The 18828-nt window shown below is 33.9% G+C and overlaps 1 protein-coding gene across 1 annotated transcript; it reads right to left on the bottom strand.

Annotated features, from left to right (window-relative positions):
* Positions 1-609: 609 nt before the first annotated feature.
* On the bottom strand, positions 610-16140 carry LOC129234460 (histone deacetylase complex subunit SAP18-like). Its single transcript, XM_054868462.1, has 3 exons — positions 15968-16140; positions 11471-11577; positions 610-978 (listed from the first exon to the last, which is right to left on the bottom strand). The coding sequence occupies exons 1-3, from the start codon at positions 16022-16024 to the stop codon at positions 693-695; spliced, it is 450 nt and encodes a 149-aa protein (XP_054724437.1). The 5' UTR covers positions 16025-16140; the 3' UTR covers positions 610-692.
* Positions 16141-18828: the final 2688 nt, after the last annotated feature.

Below are 18828 nucleotides of genomic sequence, written 5' to 3'. Positions count from 1 at the left end.
TATTTTTTTTTCTTATTAATGTTAAAACTGTTTCTTCTGTTTCTATATTGCTGTTTAAGTTATCACTTAAACAGCAATAAAATAAATATATAACATCATAGTCTTAATAACCTCTCTGTTTATTCTTCCAAGTTCATCATTGAATTGCTTATACTTCTCCAATTATGACATTGAAAAGAAAGATTCTTTGGTTCACGATATGTTTCTTTCATAATTTCATCAAGTCTTTCAATTAAAAATATTATAAGCTGTGTAATACACATGTATGTATCAGTTTTACCAATTATTTCATATTTAGATTTTGAAAAAAAATTTCCCATTCACTTTTTGCATTTTTTTTGTAAAATACCCAGTTTTTGGGTATTTACCCAGGTCTTGGGTAAATGCCCGGGTAAATACCCAAAAAATATTTACCTACCCACTGGGTATTTACCCGATCCACATCACTACACAAGATACACGTTTTTAAATCTCAAAAAGGGGACACTTTAGTGCAGAAGACGTGTGGGGGTCGGAGTAGTTTCCCGAAATCACAGCTCAGAGCCAGACAACTAAACATAGTAAATGACAAAGCAAACAACATGCGAAACAAAAAGCAAGATTTCGTGATATAGAAACTTGTTTATTCTCTTTGATGAATGAAAACATTAAACATGTATGAAGATCCATATGTACAGGTCATGATGGTGGTGTCAATGGTTGAGTCTAGGGGCCCTACGCCCTAGCATCCCTGCCTCAGGGGGCGTGATTGACACATCCAGGAAGTCCCCAATCTTGAAGCGTACCGAGGCTAGGGTCTTGGCGTCATCTGGGCCCCCTCTCTGCCCTGCCACTGTACCACCGATGTCCCTCATTCTGTACAGTGGCACTCTAGGGTCCAGGTAAACGACGGCAAACTCGAAACGCGTGCCGGCACGCCTGGCCTGGGGCTTCACCTGGCACACCAGGGACGTCAGCTCCTTCAGGCTGGCATCCATCCTGTTGGCAGTGCAAGATTGCAGTTTTTGGAGCTTTAGTGCTCCTTTTTGAACAAGTAAATACACACATACATACCTTGATAAAAATGAAACAACGTTTAAAAGCACAAAAAAGATAAAAAGTTTATAAAAACGCAGACATGTTTCGGAGGCAATAGCCTCCTTCCTCAGTGCGAAATGTACAAATGGATGAATCAAGGTCAAGGGAAAGTTTAAATTGCGTAACCGGAAAAACATTGACCAATCAGCTATCAGCGCACTGAGGAAGGAGGCTACTGCCTCCGAAACATGTCTGCGTTTTTATAAACTTTTTATCTTTTTTGTGCTTTTAAACGTTGTTTCATTTTTATCCAATTTACCTTGCACAAAGCTATCGCTTTTCAACATACATACTGTTGTGAGCAGGTAAATGGCAATATTAATAAAAATGAGGTTTTGAGATATTTGAAGAAATACATTTTCGATTTCATACAAAACTAGTGAAATTTTGGGATTGCACAATCTTTTGATGCTTCATTTTCAGCGGAAACTAAACAAGCAAGTTTTTACAATATAATTAAAGTAATGTGATCACAAAAATGCAAAAAATGAAAATTACTTTGCAAATACTGCTTTTTACCTTTCCAGGACATCATACATACTCACATGGAGGTAACATAAAGCTATTCACAGATGAGATAGGGGGAGGTGGAACACAACCACAAAAGGAAAATTATTGCCATGTACAAAAAATGGTAAATAAATCGATTTTTGGTTAATTTCATGAAAATGTAACGGTTTATTTGCGCACTAAAAACTACAGGAATGTAGTTAATCATAATGATATGTGAAAAGAGTGTTAAGAGTAAGCATTTGAATGGTTTCAGAACAAGAATTTTAAACATTTGGGCAATTCCATGATAAGGTCAACCAGATGATCAAATTTTCAAAATTAAAATTTCTAAACAAATAAGGTGTCATTTTAAAGGTAAAGAGTTGTATATTTTGAAATGTCTGTCTGAAAATTGATCACTTCAGCTATTAATAAGTTAGAGGAGTTTAAACTAAGGTCAACATCTTGAGTATTTTCAAACCATATTTGGTGACTCTCAAAGAAACTCTGTTTTAACAAAAAATACAAACTAATATTATGAATTGAGATGAATAACCATTTAAAGATACAATGTGTTGCTGGTGATGTTGCAAAAATGTGCCAAAATATAATTCATTTTGATTTTTAAAAAAATTCCTCTCGGGTACATTAAGTGTTTTACGTCCGGCACCAAAATGTGCAGCTAATTATTGCTGAGCCAATAAGTTTAAAGCTACATACATGTACTTTTGGGTACAAAGTAAGATTTTCAATCTCATTGATGTAACCTATTTTCATTTTGTAACAAGTGAATATTTTTTACTAAAATCTACGTGTCGGACGTAAACATTTTTTTCGTCCGTAAATTTTTTTTATGTCCGACGCCGTTTACGTTCGACACTGTTACATTCCTTGAAACAACATATGCTTTCAACTGTGTTTCTCCTTTTTTTGCCTTTAATTTCAAAGTTAAAGTGAAACATGCATAAAAAACAACTCAATGATTTTACTGTATATACATTTAGGGTTGCTAGGGGTTAGTAGGACCCCTTTTGAGAAAAGGTCTGTTGAATGAACTTAATACAATTGATTAAGATCAATTTTGGCAAATTTGCCATAACTATGAGTGGAAAAGAAATTGGAAACACTAAATGACTGCGTCTATGTAAATTTTGGCTAATGAAGAACCATTATCAACATTCAACCCATATAAATCTTGATGATTTTCTATCAGGTAAGTTTCACAAATGACTAATCACCAGCTTTTGTAGCTGAACTATCAATTCCTAATAAGACATCATAGTTGTCTTGTACTTCACTAATACAAATATTTCATTAGAGTTGCTTTTGATTTTCAAATCTTCACTGTTATGAGGGGGAACCACTTACCCCATAGTACGAGGACCTCTTACAGCGAAATTTTATGGGGTAAGTGGGGCCCCTCCTCTAAAACAGTTTTGAATAATATTTTATTCAAAAATTCTGATTGCAGTATGCACTCTAAGTTAAACTGTACATGAATGTTTAATGATCATAAAAAAATATATGCTACCCAGGAAACACTTTGAAAAATGCTGCTTAAACTTGCCAAAAAATATTTTTCAGATTTTTTTTTTTTTTTTTTTTTTTTTTGACTAAGTTTTCTGACCTAGAAAAAAAATTCCACATAACCCTAATATATGCAAAACTAATCACTGTGATGAACCATGACATGATCAATGTAAAAAAGTGTAAAAGCCATATGCATATTTCAGTTTTAGGGGGTGGCCCACTTACCCCAGTGCCCCACTTCCCCCAATCAACCCTACTTTTGAATTTACTTGGTTAATTTTGTTTCAGTATATGTAAAATATAATTTACATATTTATAACTGTATTCATTGTTATTTATTCACATTTAAGAGCAATAGTTTACTTCCAATATGAACAATTTACGTCCAACACTGAAAATTTACGTCCGACACCAAGCTAAAAAATTTTTTAAATAATTTTATTCTTTATAATATCATTTGAAAACTGTGAAATATGCTTCAATCATAAGTATACTTTAGAATTAAGCTGTTTTTAAAATTAAAATGTAAGCAAATTCACAGACTTTTAATAATTTTTAAGTGAACCATCAATTTTACTATTTGTGTGTTTATGTACGACACCAACTCTTTAAATTTTTTTAATTTATACTTTAGGGATCGGTTTTGAAAACTAACATGATTTTTTATTCAGTGGGATGTAGTAAATATTTTGTAAATAATTTTAATCATTTTAGAACAGTTTATATTAAGTAAATGGAATTAAAACTGAGAAATTTTTCTTCATTTTTTACGTCCGACACCATGGAATTGCCCATTTGTATTTCCATAAATTTTTTTGACAATTGTCATTTTTTGCCTTTTTTTTCAAACCTTTAAACTCTATTCCCAGTAGCTAACCTTAATATTTTTGAAAATAATGCTAGAAGTGAATTTTTTCAAATGCAAATCATGGCTGCGGAGTCAGAAGAAAAATGGCTGACTCCGACTCCTGGATTTTGAAGCGTCAGACTACAACTCCGACTCCGGCTTTTTTACTTATTAATTAATTTATTATTTCAAATCCCTTCCCCTCACGGGAAGGGGGGGGGGTAAAGCTGATTGGAAGAAAAAACACCAGGAAATGAAATTTAAAAAATCAAAAATTTTCAGAAAAGGAAAAAAAAGATAAATAGAAGAAGGGGGGGGGGAATGTCAGCCATGACAAAAAAGTTAAAAATAAACAAAGCAAGATATTATCTATCTTGCCTTGTTTATTTATAACTTTTTTGTCATGGTTGAAATTTCCCCCTTTTTCTTCTATTTATCTTTATTTTTTCCTTTTCCGAAAATTCTTGTTTCTGTTTATTTCATTTCTTGTTGTTTTTTTCTTCCATTCAGCTTTTCCTTTTCCTGCGGTTCACGGTTATTGACATTTTCTTTTTGTTTAAGCTCATAGGCGGATTTATGGGGGGGCGAGGGGGGTCAATGCCCCCCAGTCTTGGGAAGACTTTATACATGGTAACAACACACCTTCAAAAATGTGATAAGAAAAAATCATGGTTTTTTTTTCTTTTTTTGAAAAGTTCATAAGTGAAAATGAAGAGAAAAGCGACTGTCCTTTTCTGATGGGGGGGGGGGAGGAAGGGGAGCACCGTACACTGTATTACAAAGAGTAAAGCTGTCACCGGGTTGATGAAATGTGTTGAAAACGACTACTTTGAATTAAAAACCATTCGAGCAAGTATATGAGTGAAAATATGAGTAATCAGCTGCTATGCTTAAAATAATCAATGACTGTTTCAACAAATTGGAAACTAAAACAAAGATTTAAAAAAAAAACGGATTTACCTATAAACTAAACAAGCTTTGTTAAGGCCCCCCCCCCCCAACTCCGGAAAATCTCATGGTTTGTTCTTTGAAGAAAAGAAGAAAAGTACTTGAAAAAATAAATTCCATTTTAAAGTGCTTGAAAACCTTGAAAATTTGGAAAAGTGTGGATACAAGCCTTAAATTTAAAAATTTATAACAAATGATGGGGGGTAGGGGGAGAAATGCCGAAATGTGTCAAATTTAGCTCCTTGCCACATCCTGCATCAAAAATATAAAAATCATGGTTCTCACGTTTCTGTAGCATATTACTTGAGATAAATTTTTGTGACTCACATGTTTCATATATTGCTGTTTATTTAATCCCAAATGCAGTAATTTTGGAAATCATTTTGTATTACTTGCGTTTATTTTACTTCTTCTGCACATTGTTAATCTGTGTAGCCCAGAAGGAAACAAAAAAAAAAACTACCTCTATTTTTTTTTCTTCTTTTTTTGATTTTTTGCACTACTTGTAATTGAAAATAAAAAGTTGTTGTAGTGAGAAATCAATAGTTTTTTTTTCTTTTAAACTTAAAATGTTGTTGTTGTCGCTGATGCCCCTTAGAACACCCAAGGTAATGAATAACGAAGGCGCTAATCTGCTTTTGAGGCTAATATGATCGGCTTCCGTTTGACTGAGCCCCATTTTAGGTGGAGGTCCGACTTTTGCTCAGACACATAAGACAGATAGCAGATTTTATCTGAACAATTCAGATTTATTACAATACAGGGAAATCAGAAGAACAGCCAGGGCAGTGGGCGGGAATCGAACCCGTGCCTCTCTGCATGCAAGCAGTTGCTGAGCAATACCGCTCGGCCACCGAGGCCCCAAGCTTAAAATAGTTGTTTCTTACAAAGTTAGAACAATACTGTAAAACAGTACAATCAAGTACTAAATTTCAGAGACTGGAAAGGCCAATTTAAGTGCCTTAAATAATTTTAACTGTTCTCGAGTCCTTGAAACCGATTAGATGAGTTTTTGAAATTTCTAAGCAAAGTGTGTTTCAACTTTATTTCTTATCAAGTGTATAAATTATGAATTGTCCAAATGGGCCAATTTTCTAAATCTATACACAATTTCTTTTAAAGCATTTTTTTACTATTCATCATTTTGGATTTAATTCATTGTTGTATTTGTCGGTGGGTTGGAGGCGTGAACAAAAACGGATTGAATTGAACCGACAGCCAAAGTAAGCAAATAACAATGCATAATCTTCTATTCTTTCTCCCTTTTTCTCTCTGAGAACTGCTGTAATTGATTTGTCAACCCGAAAACAATTTTTACTGTGTATTATCGTAATTTGCCAAAGAGTGTTTTGCTATTTGTCTCCGAGATTTTAGCAGTTCCAATTACCCCTTCTAAGGCTTCAAAATGCAGAATTTTGTATCTATTTTACAAAAATTCCTCCGGGGAAGAAACCCCCGGACCCCCCAAAATTGGAGATATTCTATCCCCTACTTAAAAGGGACTTCATTTTACACCTTAGACCTTATGTATAATGGATGGAGAGGGGGGGCTTTAAAAAATGGCCTTTTTTTGCCACCGATAGAAAAAGTTGACCAGACTACTAAAGAGACCCAAACCCTGAAATAGCTTAGGGGCACACTAAGTCTAAATCCAGCCAGTTGTAATCAATACAACTGATAATGTTAAAAAAAAAAAAAAAAAAAAAAAAAATGCTGCCCCCCCCCCCCCCCCAGGAACTCAGTTCTAAATCCGCCTATGTTTAAGCTTTGGCTTAATCTTAGTCCAATTGAATTCTTTCTTTCGGCTTTACAGTGCCTCAGAGAGAGCTCTTTTCCTTTGTTTGCATTCCTATTGGTTCCTTATCAGTTTATAATTTTCTCATTGGTGTTTGGCTTTTCATCCATAAGTTCATTACTTTTTGCATTGAGAAATGAGTTCCCTGTAACGCAGAAAAACATGTCTGCAGTTATCTGCAACTTGTGCTTTTTTTGCATTCTTATTTCTTACTTTACTGTTCAGCACAAAGATATTTATCTCACAAGTTTCATAGTAGATAACTATTATATTACTTTTCCATCTACTAGTGATACTATATTCCGTTCTGAAAAAAAAAATGAAATAAAATAGCCACAACTGGGAAATAAAGGCTCATAACTCCAAAAAGGACAAGAGAACCCCCCTCCCCCCCTTTTAGACAATACATGCAGGGGCCAATCCAGGATTTTTTTCTTGCTACCTATTTTTGTGAAAGTATTGCATCATTCTATTTTTGTGAATGTTCTTTTTTATCAGCATTGTTTTTGTGAACTTTTAGAGGCATCCTAATTTTTGTAAAAGAGAAGTAGAACAAGTGAAATTTTAGTTCAAAAATTGTAAATGTCATCTAGTATTATTTTTAACAGGTTTTTTTTTTTTTTTGGAAGGGGGGGGGAGCTAAAAACCTAAGAAGTACCAAAAATACCATCGTAATTCAGCTTAATGGGCTATGTGATGTGTACAATATTGAAATTATGAGAAAAACGGTGCTCCAAAATATGTTAAAAGATTGTGATGATATTGCATAAATACACTTTGGCGAGAAACAGCTAAAAATTAGTTAAAATACCACAAAAAGGTTGCTATTTAAGCGATTGTTCATGTAAACCTGCTTAGAATTTTATTTTATGAGTAAATTTTGTTTTAAACAGAGAAACAAGTTTTATATTTTAAAATGCAAATTTCTGTGAAATTTTCAATGTTTTTGTGAAGCTACTGATTTTATTAGAGACGTACCGAGTAGCACTTTGGCCGAGTAGACGAGTACCGAGTACTCGGACTTTCATTACTCGGCCGAGTACCGAGTAACCGAGTACGGCCTTTTACTCTTCGGCCGAGTTACCAAGTTCCAATTATGTTTTAAGAAGAACCATCGACACACATGTGATGAATTTTGAATTTATTGGAATAGTTGTATAGACCTCCATGTCCATATAATAGTTTTTAAAACTAAATTCCTGCTAAAATTTAATTATGCATATTTTTTTTTTTTTTTGACAAAAATTTTACAAAAAAATTATTTTTAAAATTAAAAAAAAATATAAAAGGCATGATTAATCAAGTTGGAATTAAAACAAATTATACCAATCTATTATAGTTCTTGTCCGCCAAAAATAAATAATTTTTTAAAGCAAATAAAACAAATGTGCAGGAACACTGCAGACACGTGTTTCTGCGTTACAAGGAACATCTTTTTCAGTGCATAAAATGTGAGTTAAAGAATGTAAAGACATTCGACAAAAGAATCAGACTTTTGTCGGATGCCTTTAAACGAGCTGACATTTTGTGCATTGAAAAAGGAATTATTTGCAATGCCAAAACACGTGTCTGCACTGTGCTTTTGAGGTTGTTTTATTTCCTTTTATTTTTTAAGCAAAGGTACTTTTATATTTCTTATAACTAATTTTTGTTTGTAGCAAAAATCTATTTTTAACTTTGGGGACATTAAAATAAAGATTTATTCCATTGAAGCATTACAAACTTCATTGTTCTCAAAATTTAAATTTAACTTGTAAATGATTGCAGAATATTATATGTGATTGCGCTTTTTTATAAATTTTAATATCTGTTTTGGACAATATTCGATTTTTCGCAACTACTCGGTATTGGCCGAGTATCTGATCAGAATTTGGGCGAGTACCGAGTACTCGGCAAATGGGCTGAGTAGGCCGAGTATCGAGTAGTTACCGAGTACTCGGTACGTCTCTAGATTTTATTACTTGATTTTTGTGAAAATACCTATTTCAAAACAAAATTTTTGCGAAGGTACCAAAAAATGGTAGCAAAATCGGCCTGTATTGGGCTCTGACATGAGCATTTATTTCTCCCGTAACTTTTATCATAAACAGGGTATGTTAGAGCTCAACCTTTCCATTAAAAATTCAATCACACATGCAGTTAGGGGACCAACACATTGAAAAAAGGGCAATTCCATGAAAAGTGAAACCAGTAGGTCAAAATTTCATATTGCAGTTATCTTGCTATATTATACATCATTGTAAAGCTTGAAATGTGTATTTTCAGAATATTGCATTGCTTTTTGAATAAAAATTAAATAATAAATTTTTTTCCTAGTTGGAAGTATGATAGTCGGATCTTCAAAACAATCAGAAAAAAATACCCCTTTTTCAAACGCTTATTTCTAATAGCAAAATAAAAATAACCAAAATTAATTGCAATACAGCTGAAACTATTAACATAATACTATAATAACATGCATTTATTTTTATTTTTTTACAAAATAAAATCAGGCAATTTAAATTTTAAAAAAATGAAGTTCAATGTTACGTCCGTAACAAAAATTTAGCAAAAGTTGTCGTTACTTCCTAAAAAATCAAAATTAAAAGAAATCCTTTTTTGTCCTTTTAGCAATTCATTAGAGTAATTGTTTACCATAGTTTAAAACATTAGAATTTCTTTAGTTTTTAAAAAAATGGCGTTACAGACGTAACATTTTTTGTTACGGACGTAACAAAAAGCAGTACGTTACGTCCGTAACACATGTATATTTCCAATTAAAAAGAAAAAAAGCACAGGATGGGCAATGAAAATATAGGGTATGACATGTAATATGATATAACAAAACTTCTAACACTGAATTTCAAAATTTTATAAATATTAGTGGATATTTAATTTTATTTTTTTAAATTATTGAAATACACATCGTCGCCTCAGAGCAACATTAAGACATCTAATCCTAGGAATAACACCAAGATATTCTACTGTTGCTCTGAGGTGTTAATCTCAAGGTATGATTTTTTTTTGTCCTCCAAATCATGCAATAAATTCAATTGCTGTTAATAATTCTAGATTAGCAATTAATGCTTAATAACGTGCATAAAAATATTCTAGAGGGTTTCTTAAATTCTTAAACTTTGCTTCATCAATGCACTATGACACAAAAGAATAGTGTTCTCCAAGTAGATTTTTGTGAAAATTACTTGATCATTTAACACGATGAAATCCAAAGCATATTGTGCGTAATTTTCATTAATAATTTTTTTTTTTAAATTTATATTACAGATATTAAGTATAGTTTTTCTCTTCAAACTTCTATCATTCTGAAAGCATAGCCAAATTGATATTACTTCTTATTTAATAACTTAGAGATAAGGTTTAAGAATTTTGTCCTGTTTGAATAGTTTAAACCAAAGTTACTGAGTTACTTTTTATTGTTATTTACTCTCCACAAAAAAATAATATTTAGATTACTGTTTCATTGATGCGTTGAATATTTTATAGTTTTAAAACTTAAATTAAAAAGAATGATTAGATTAGAATTAAAAGTACTAAATATTATTAAACTAGCTACATCTGATCCTCAGATAAAACACATTTAGTTTTGAAGCAAGATTTAGATTACTTAGGCAAATGTTGGCCAAAATGCATTTTTCCTATGTCAGTTTCGACAATTTTTTTCCACCGTTGGCAAAAACGTGCCAATTCTGTTAAAAAGCGATCGAAATCAAAGGCAACCGTTAAACTTTAAAAGAAATTTGGCAGTTAATATGTTTGTTGAGAGATAGAGAAAATCATCGAAAATTCTTAAACTGTAAAAGTACTCTCTTGTAGAAGCCCCCCCCCCCCCCCTCTCCTTCCATGTTCATGTTAAAAATTTGAAAAATTTATTTGTAACTGAATAATTCCACTTTTGTTTTGCTTAATTTCCCCTTGGATAATTGCACTTTTTATGACGCACCAATTTATATTTTATATTTATTTACATGGTGGTTAGTATATGCATGGGAGATGCTCCCTACCTCCGCAAATCTTTAAAAACTATTAAAGTGTAACTTAAATGGGCATAATAATGTGTTAATCTAGACCATTGCACTCTCTTAACAAAACTTATTAGTATACACAAGCTTTTATTTGCTTTGGCAATTACCATATCAGACATGTTACGTCCGTAACACTTTTTTGTTACGTCCGTAACAAATATATAAATTTCTATCATAAATTTTCCAAACAATATCCATGAAAACTTTGTGGTTTTAGAAAGCTTGAAATCTCAAGAACAAGTATTTCAAAGAAAATTTTAGAAATCTATGAAAAATTCACAGGAATATTGGCAATTGTATGACAATGTATACATTTTGCTGTTTTCTGAGTTACGTCCGTAACAGGCAGTTTTTAATTTTTGTCACTTTTTCTAATAAAGCAATCTGCACCCAAATTTTTGATAGCATTAATAACACCAAACTATACAACAGAAAAAAAATTTGTAGCTCTTTATGAAACCAAATTGAAATTATGTGTGTTTAAAGTCTGTGATTGTTACGTCCGTAACGATGGAATTGCCCAAAACACAAAAAGTCTGATTTAAAAAACAGGGCTTTCTAAAATTATTTTTGTGGTCAACTTTATTCTTTTCAAAATTTATCTGAAACACTTATTGAAATTTAACTATTCTGTGCTTGAAATAAAGTACTTCTATGTCATTAGACTTATTCATAATCAATAATTTGGGAATTACCTAGGCGTAGAATTTGCACTACACTGGACAGTTCAAAAGTAACATTCAAGAACAAAATTCTTACCAGGTGTAGATTTGAAGTTCATCCACAGGCACTTTCCCTCTTGAAAACTCACTCAACCCATGGTGCTTGTTGGGACTCACAAACACACGCAGTAATAAGGGACAAGTCTGGAAAAAAAATAATAAGAGCAAGCAGTAATCTAATATATGATGGGCTTGTAAGAGCCCTCTCTGGTCAGCAGTGGATTTTAGAAGGGGCCGAGGCCCCTACCAAAGGGATAAATAAAATTAATATTATTCATTTATTATTTTTAATTGACTTCTTTTTATTAGTTATATAAAAAGAATGGCACAGAAGGCATATTTGAATAAAAGCATTTTTGTTTGCTAAAGAAGTAACACTGGAGTCAGAGATAGAGTGGAAAAATACATTCAACTCACTAGTACTGAACTCGTAATAGCATGACTCGTCCATTAATTCTTCTTTGATGTAATCAACAACTCACATTTTTTTTTTTTTTAAACTTCCATTGCGACATTAATTAACTCTTGCAACAGATACTCAGATAGTGTTTAAAAAGATCTTAAACTTAATCATAGGTTTGGAAAAACATTTTTTAACTTGTTTTTGTGAACAAACTTGAAGAGATTAATTGCAGATACATTTTTTCAGACAAGAAGTGCTTTAATTTGCTGAATTTCTTCAAAAGAATGGAAAAGAGTAACATTTAAATTTCTTTTAAATGTTATCTGTTGAAGATTTTTCTGTGTTGGAAAGGGTTCAAAGAAGGGCTACTAGACTAGTAAGGGGACTTTCAGATTTTGATTATGATCCCAGATTTAAAAGGCTTAATATGTATAGCCTGGAGCAAAGGAGAGTCACAGGGAACATGATTCAGTTATTTAAATTTATCGAAATGAAAGACATTGATGGGTTAAATTTTTGCAAGGGGTCATTGTTTTTAGTGTTCACTCTAGGAAAAAAAAAGGGCAGGGTGCTGGCCTTTGAAAGGGGCATCTTTTTTAAAAAGGGCACTATTTCAACGCACTGTCCCCTCCCCCCACCCAAGACCAATGATGCACTACTCAAAAAGTACTGAGTGCCCCCCCCCCTACAAAAAAAATTAAGAGAAATAACACTTAAAACACCTTGCAAAAATTCAAACAGTCTAGTCTGCACCATGACCCCCCCCCCCCCCTTGATCGCCGTCACCACTGACTTTAGTATTAAATATGATTTCATCCAGAAAACGCACTTGTCTTCAAAATAGGGTTAGCTCACCCCCCCCCCCCCCATACACACACAGACAAATGCCAACTAAGCTAAGCACATTTTCCACACTCCATAGGAACATTTGCTAATGCTGAAACTTGGCTTTGGGTGTTTTTCAACACTTTTCAGGCCATAATTTTAACTACCTATAAGAGTGAAAAAAATTCTAGGCATTTCAAAAGCCTTTGAATTTCAATTTAAGAAGAACAGTATTTAATTACTGATCTTCCCTTCCTAACAAACTGCCTAGTAATCTGCATTGTGCCATTAAGTATTTTAGTAGACATCAAAATTTGGATGAGTGTAAATTCTCCTTTTTTATTACACTTCAAATAAAAAATTAACTTAAAATACTGTGTGCCAGTGCTTCAAAAATGCAGTGATAGCAAGTTGCAAAACTAAAAAGACTTTATTTCAGCTTTGTTTCCTAGTCTTGGAGTTCAAATTCATAACACAAATGTGTTGGCAGATGTATGCGCTCCTAAATGCAATGCATAAGCAGCTTGGGCCTAGCTAAAATTTTTTATCTCAGACAATTTTTGTGAAAATTTAATATTTCAGCATTTTAATTGTGTGATTCATTAAAAAATCAATTGTATAATATTTATAAAAGAAAAAGAAACAGTGCAAGATTATTTTTGTTAGAAAAAAGCACAAGTATGTCAAAAGTATGCTTTTTATTATGTCAATAAGTGTTTTAAATAATCTGTTATATGAATCACACACACACCACACACACACACACACCACACACACACACACACACACACACACACACACACACACACACACACACATACAAAGATAATAAAAATACTTAGCAAAAAGGAAAGAATTGAATGAGCGCCCTGTCAGTGCGATGTTTCCATTTCAAACGGCTTTTTAGGGGGGCTGGGGATGGGGGCTAAAAATCAAAGATGTTTAAAAAATACCCTTGCATTTTAGCCCAGTAAGCTTTGTACTATGTTCTTCTTAGGAAACAATCAGAAAGTTAACTTTCCAGAAACAGATGTGAAAAGAATGCTACAGAATCACTAGCAATGCGCTAAAATTAGCTAAGCCTAATTTCCATGTGCAGACGAAAAACGGACACAAAGGGCTGAAATGTTAGGAAAATGTCCTATTCCCTCTCTCATTGTCGATTCTCAGAAGATCAAGGATGGGGAGGAATGAAACAAAGCTCTCTCCCTTCCCAGAAGACACTACTCCTTCCCACAACCTTTCAAAAAACCGCCCTCAGTAGAAGGGAAGAATATGCCTTTGTTTCCTACTGATAAGCCTGTTTGAATTCTGAGAATCTCATCCCCTCTTTGCCTAGGTGTTTGCTTCCCCTTTTGTTTATGGGGCCATTTTCAGGGTGAAATTCTGGGAACAAGGACGTTTTTGGAGAAACATGGGCGTTTTTACAGATGATCGCTGGACAAATAAAATTGCCCCGATATCGCGGCAGGTCGAAACAATGGTTGAGGCATCTTTTTAAAAACACAAGGTGCAATTTCTTATTTTTGAGAAGGGCGGGGCGCATTTCGCTATCTAAAAGAAGGGCAGGGCGCATTCTGCTGATATGGAAAAGGGCAGGGCGCTGCGCCCTTCAAAAATGGCCTAGCGGGAACACTAATTGTTTTAAGCTATTTTTAATTTCAGGCTAACCTGGAAATTAGGAAAAATTACTAAGGGTTGTGGGCACTTGGAACAACTTATTGGAAATGGCTGTAATTAGCAAGGGGGGGGGGCAGCTTTAAGAGAGCCATTGTTCTTCAGTGGGAACCAATAAACGAACTAGGACCAGCCTAGTTGGGCCTAGACCAACTGGTTGCTGGTCGTCACATTTGCCCTATTTGTATTTGTATAAGATATCTTACTTCAAAAAGAAAAAATACTGCTAATTTTATAACTAACTGTTTACATTAATTAAATCATTAGGCTCTCCCGTTAATCTGCCTCCCACTTTGACTTGCCGGTTCCTAATGCAAATCCTGGTGAAGCGCATGCTTCTGAGCTCCTATAATGTAAAGGGTCCTTGGTGTATAGTGGACGGGGGCTTAGAGCTAACTAAACAATCCAAACTTATGTGTTGTTGCATGGCAATTCTTACGACATGGCAATTCTTACGACATACGGAATTTCAAACTCATTTTTCTATCCTTATTCGAAAGAACACCATCGAAGATAAAACTTATTTTGAAAGAAAAAATCTGTTCTGTCTCACGGTATTAATGAAAAGAAATGTGAGGTGACAAACTTGAGCTACAGCACTTTGGAAATACATCAGCTATTTTCCACTTTAACGGTTTTGATAGCAACTTTGGATGACAATATCTTTTAGAAAGTAGATATTTAAGCTCTGAAACTATAACCCATTATAAACAAGTATTTTTACATTGTAATCACGAAATACGAGCTTTTGAATTATTTTTGTTCATATTTTATGACAACCTAAAATCCAGGAAAAAAAAAATTTTTTTTTGCAAATTTATTTGATTTTCACAAAATTAATTCATTTTTCAGAAAATTATTTGATTTTTCACAAAAAACGGACCTTGTGAAAAATCATGGACAGACCCCTGTAAAAGCTTCTCCACTGAGAATAGCCATATAGCCAAAATGTGTGTTATCATAAATCAAATCACCCCATGTTTTCCACAATAAGTAGCATTTTTGGAAACATTTTTTCAACAATCGGATATATATATATATATATATATACACACACACACTTGTTCCACTAAAAATGGTTCCCAGTAGCTCATTTTTACACCTGGATTTAAATTATTTCAGACACTGCAAGAACCTTGGCAGATAGTTTAAGCTGTTTATGAAAAGAAAAAAAACTTTGTTATTGGATTATATTGGATACAATTTCATTTCATCAAACCTGGCTCATTTTAATTAGTAAATACTATTTTCATGTTGAAAAGCAATAATATACTTAGCAGTGGAAAACACCTAATGCTAAAATGCTTTCTTGCTTTGCAAACGTTTGATGAACTTGATTAATTGTAACTAAACAAGGCAATTTTGAATGTCTGAAGCATAATATTATGTTGCCATAATATTCTTAAACAGAGGTAACGAAAAATTTTTAGTTTGATACTTAACTGTTGTGTTTTCTTTTTTTTTTCTCTCAAAATACCTGTTATAGTTATGCATTTTAAATTTAAATAAGTTAATTCTACAAAACATTTTCTGAATGTTTCTGCTCCATTAAATAATTTCATTACCCATTGAATTACCGGCAAATATTATTATACTAAGACTCATAACGAAATGCAGGGCTACACGTACCTTCTCTCTGTCAATTGGCTTTTCTGAATCTGGTTTATTCTCAACTACGGACTCCATTATCTAAAAATTAACGAAGGGAGAGGAAAATTCTATAAAAAAGAAGAAACAATAACAAAAAAGTTTTACAGCATTTTCTAAAATGTAAACAGCGGGCGACGAACAGTGCAAGTCGAAGTTGCTTGCGGGAGTTGTCGAAAACTAGTATATTTCCCATTTAAAACCTACATTTTGTCCTTTTAAATAATAATGGTGGACTAAAATTGGCTAGTGAATTTCAATTCTATTTCAAAAGTGAAGCTAAAGCCCTTTGCAACAAAATATCTTTCAAAATTAACATATAACTTGAACATGTTTGTCGCTCCGCGTGGCAACGGTATGTCATTCCCATGGTCACATGCATAACAAAACAACATAATCTCTTGTCAAAATTATAGTGAAACTGGTAATTATATAGATTTTATATCAGTGAATGAAACGAAACCAAAAATGATTGTGAATTCCAAAATAATGTTTCGTTTCTAAAAAGTGCAAGAAAAATTTTTCTTAACGAACATGAGTTCGTTACACTCGGGAACTTCGCAAACAAGAGTGGTTTGTTTATGAGGCCCTTATAAGTATTTCTAACGCACTCGTTTTTACGGTTTTCAAAAGAAGTTTAATATAACTCATTCACTTCTTTTCAATAAAAGATATAGTTAGTTAAATGTTTTTTGATTGAAATTACTTTTTGAAAATGTTTAAAATTCACAACTACTTCGAGTGTAGTGGCATCTTTAGTGATGCACTAATAAAAAAATTTGAAGACAGTTTCATTCCACAAAATAACTCTCGTGTATGGATAACACCAGGCCATATAATTTTCACCAACAACAATGAGATACGAACTTGTGATGCCAGACCCTATGATTTCAGCATATCACCGAGCGAAGTTGACACAGATGAACTGCTAACTGCTGTTTCCCCAGTTCTAGACATTGTGTTTGACACTCAAAGCTCATCAACTCGAATGTTCATCGTATTGCTCAATGGCGACGTACAGATATTTGAGTACAGGATTTTACTGTATGAATGGGCAAGGATTGGCTATTTTAATGTAAATATTGTGTCCCCTAACAGTAACAACAACCACATTGTTGTTGATAAAGTATTGATTTCGTTCTCGCAAAACACGATATACTGGTCTGAAAAAACTGGCAATGGCAGCTCGTGTTTTGATTTGCACAAAAGGGAAATTCCTTTGCAAGCTGTGCGAGAAATAACCCAGAGTGCCATTGGCATGCCTCAGAAGCTGTTGAGAAATTGTACTCATTTTGAACTGTCGGAACTCCGAGACAACCTCTGCGTCATACCGACCCTCCCTAACTCTATATGCCTGTATCTGATCCTATCTGCCAGGTCACATGCATGGCTCTACCACATTGACGGCAAATTATTGTGGCGGGGTATCGTAGGGGACCATCCATTAGATTTCGTCTCTCTCTGTGCCAAAACGTCAGGACTGTGGCATCCATCGGGACACATCAGAGTGTGCGAAATCCTGAATGTTGCTAAAAACTATGCTTATGTTTTGCACAACGACACCCTTCTCTCCATTGCTCCAAATGGGGAAATTCATACTAAGATAAAACTCAATATTTCTGCCGAAAATTATAAAAAATGCTATATCATGCATAGCTACATTTGTTCCTTTAGTAATGATATGTTTCTCCATATTCACGATATCAAAAGTGGTGACGAATTGCAGCACTTCGACCTCTCATCTCATGAAATATTGGGCGACCCTTGGACAGACTCTTCCTGCATGCCTTCAATAGGTTTCTGTTCCAGAAAGACCATCTACAAGCTGAAGCCCAAATCCTTGAATACTCTCATGTGTGACATTCCATGCACTGTGCAAACAGCGGCTGTCACCAGTCAAGAATACTTTCACATGTTTTCCATCCTGAGAGACCTCCAGTACCATGAGTTCAGATCGTGTGATGTCCCGAAGTTGAAAGGGATTCCCGAAGTCATACAGAGCGATGCTCTGCTATTTTCTGTCTTGCAGATGTGTCGGGAGAATGGATTCGAGATGAGAGACTTTCCCTTTGAGAGTGTGGAAGAGATGTTACTCTCCCGTGCAGAGTTTCCGAAGACAAAGCTCAAAGAGCTGCTAGAATTATTGGCCGAGTGTTTTGCAAAGTTGGAGAGATGTCGGTCGGCTATTTGTCGAGTTCAGAACTAATTTTAGTCTTAACCCCTTTTCTTTCTTTTTTTTTTTGAGTTAATTAAAAAATTACTATGCTACCTTGACTTACACGAACAAATAACATGTTATTACATGATTCTTGATTTTTCTATTTGGAAAGAGCCACCTCCATCTCTTTTCCACAGAAAATTTTGATTATATAGTACAACCTCAATATCTCTAACCTCTTGGAAAGGAAAAAAAAAATTAATTTGAATTTCGACATCTTGAATTCAAATTATGTTTTTTGCAATTACGAGTGTGTGTATGTAGGCGTGTGTGTTTGTGTGGGGGGGTTTGTGTATGGGGTATGTGTATGTAGGCATGTGTGTTTGTGTCTGTGGGCAGGCATGAATGTGTGGGTAGTTGTGTGTATGTATGTGTTTGTGTATGTATTTGTGTGTGTTGTTGTGTATGTATGCGCGTGTGTGTAGGACATGGATGCAACCTGGAGACGGCTTTCGCTGTAGGAGCAGCATCGTGAGGAGCCCGTCGACGGTGATGGTGCGGAGGGTGGCGGTGGGAAAATAAAATGATAGGACATCAAAAACAGTTAAATGTAAGCAATAAGCAATCGTGATTGCTCAAAAAATCGAGATATAGAGGTTTTGAGTTATCGAGGTTTAAAAAAAAA

This window comes from Uloborus diversus, chromosome 1 (assembly GCF_026930045.1).
Source record: "Uloborus diversus isolate 005 chromosome 1, Udiv.v.3.1, whole genome shotgun sequence".
Taxonomy (NCBI): Eukaryota; Metazoa; Arthropoda; class Arachnida; order Araneae; family Uloboridae; genus Uloborus; species Uloborus diversus.
Note: the sequence above shows the minus strand (reverse complement) of the source record. Positions and strands in the feature narration are given on the sequence as shown.

What these genes read in the sequence shown, in the direction of transcription:
- LOC129234460 (XM_054868462.1), bottom strand. Translation starts at nt 16,024, where the DNA reads ATGGAGTCCGTAGTTGAGAATAAACCAGATTCAGAAAAGCCAATTGAC. An exon ending in AGCCAATTGACAGAGAGAAG is followed by an intron (nt 11,578 to 15,967) that starts GTACGTGTAGCC and finishes TTTTTTTTCCAG; the next exon opens with ACTTGTCCCTTATTACTGCG. An exon ending in GAACTTCAAATCTACACCTG is followed by an intron (nt 979 to 11,470) that starts GTAAGAATTTTG and finishes CACTGCCAACAG; the next exon opens with GATGGATGCCAGCCTGAAGG.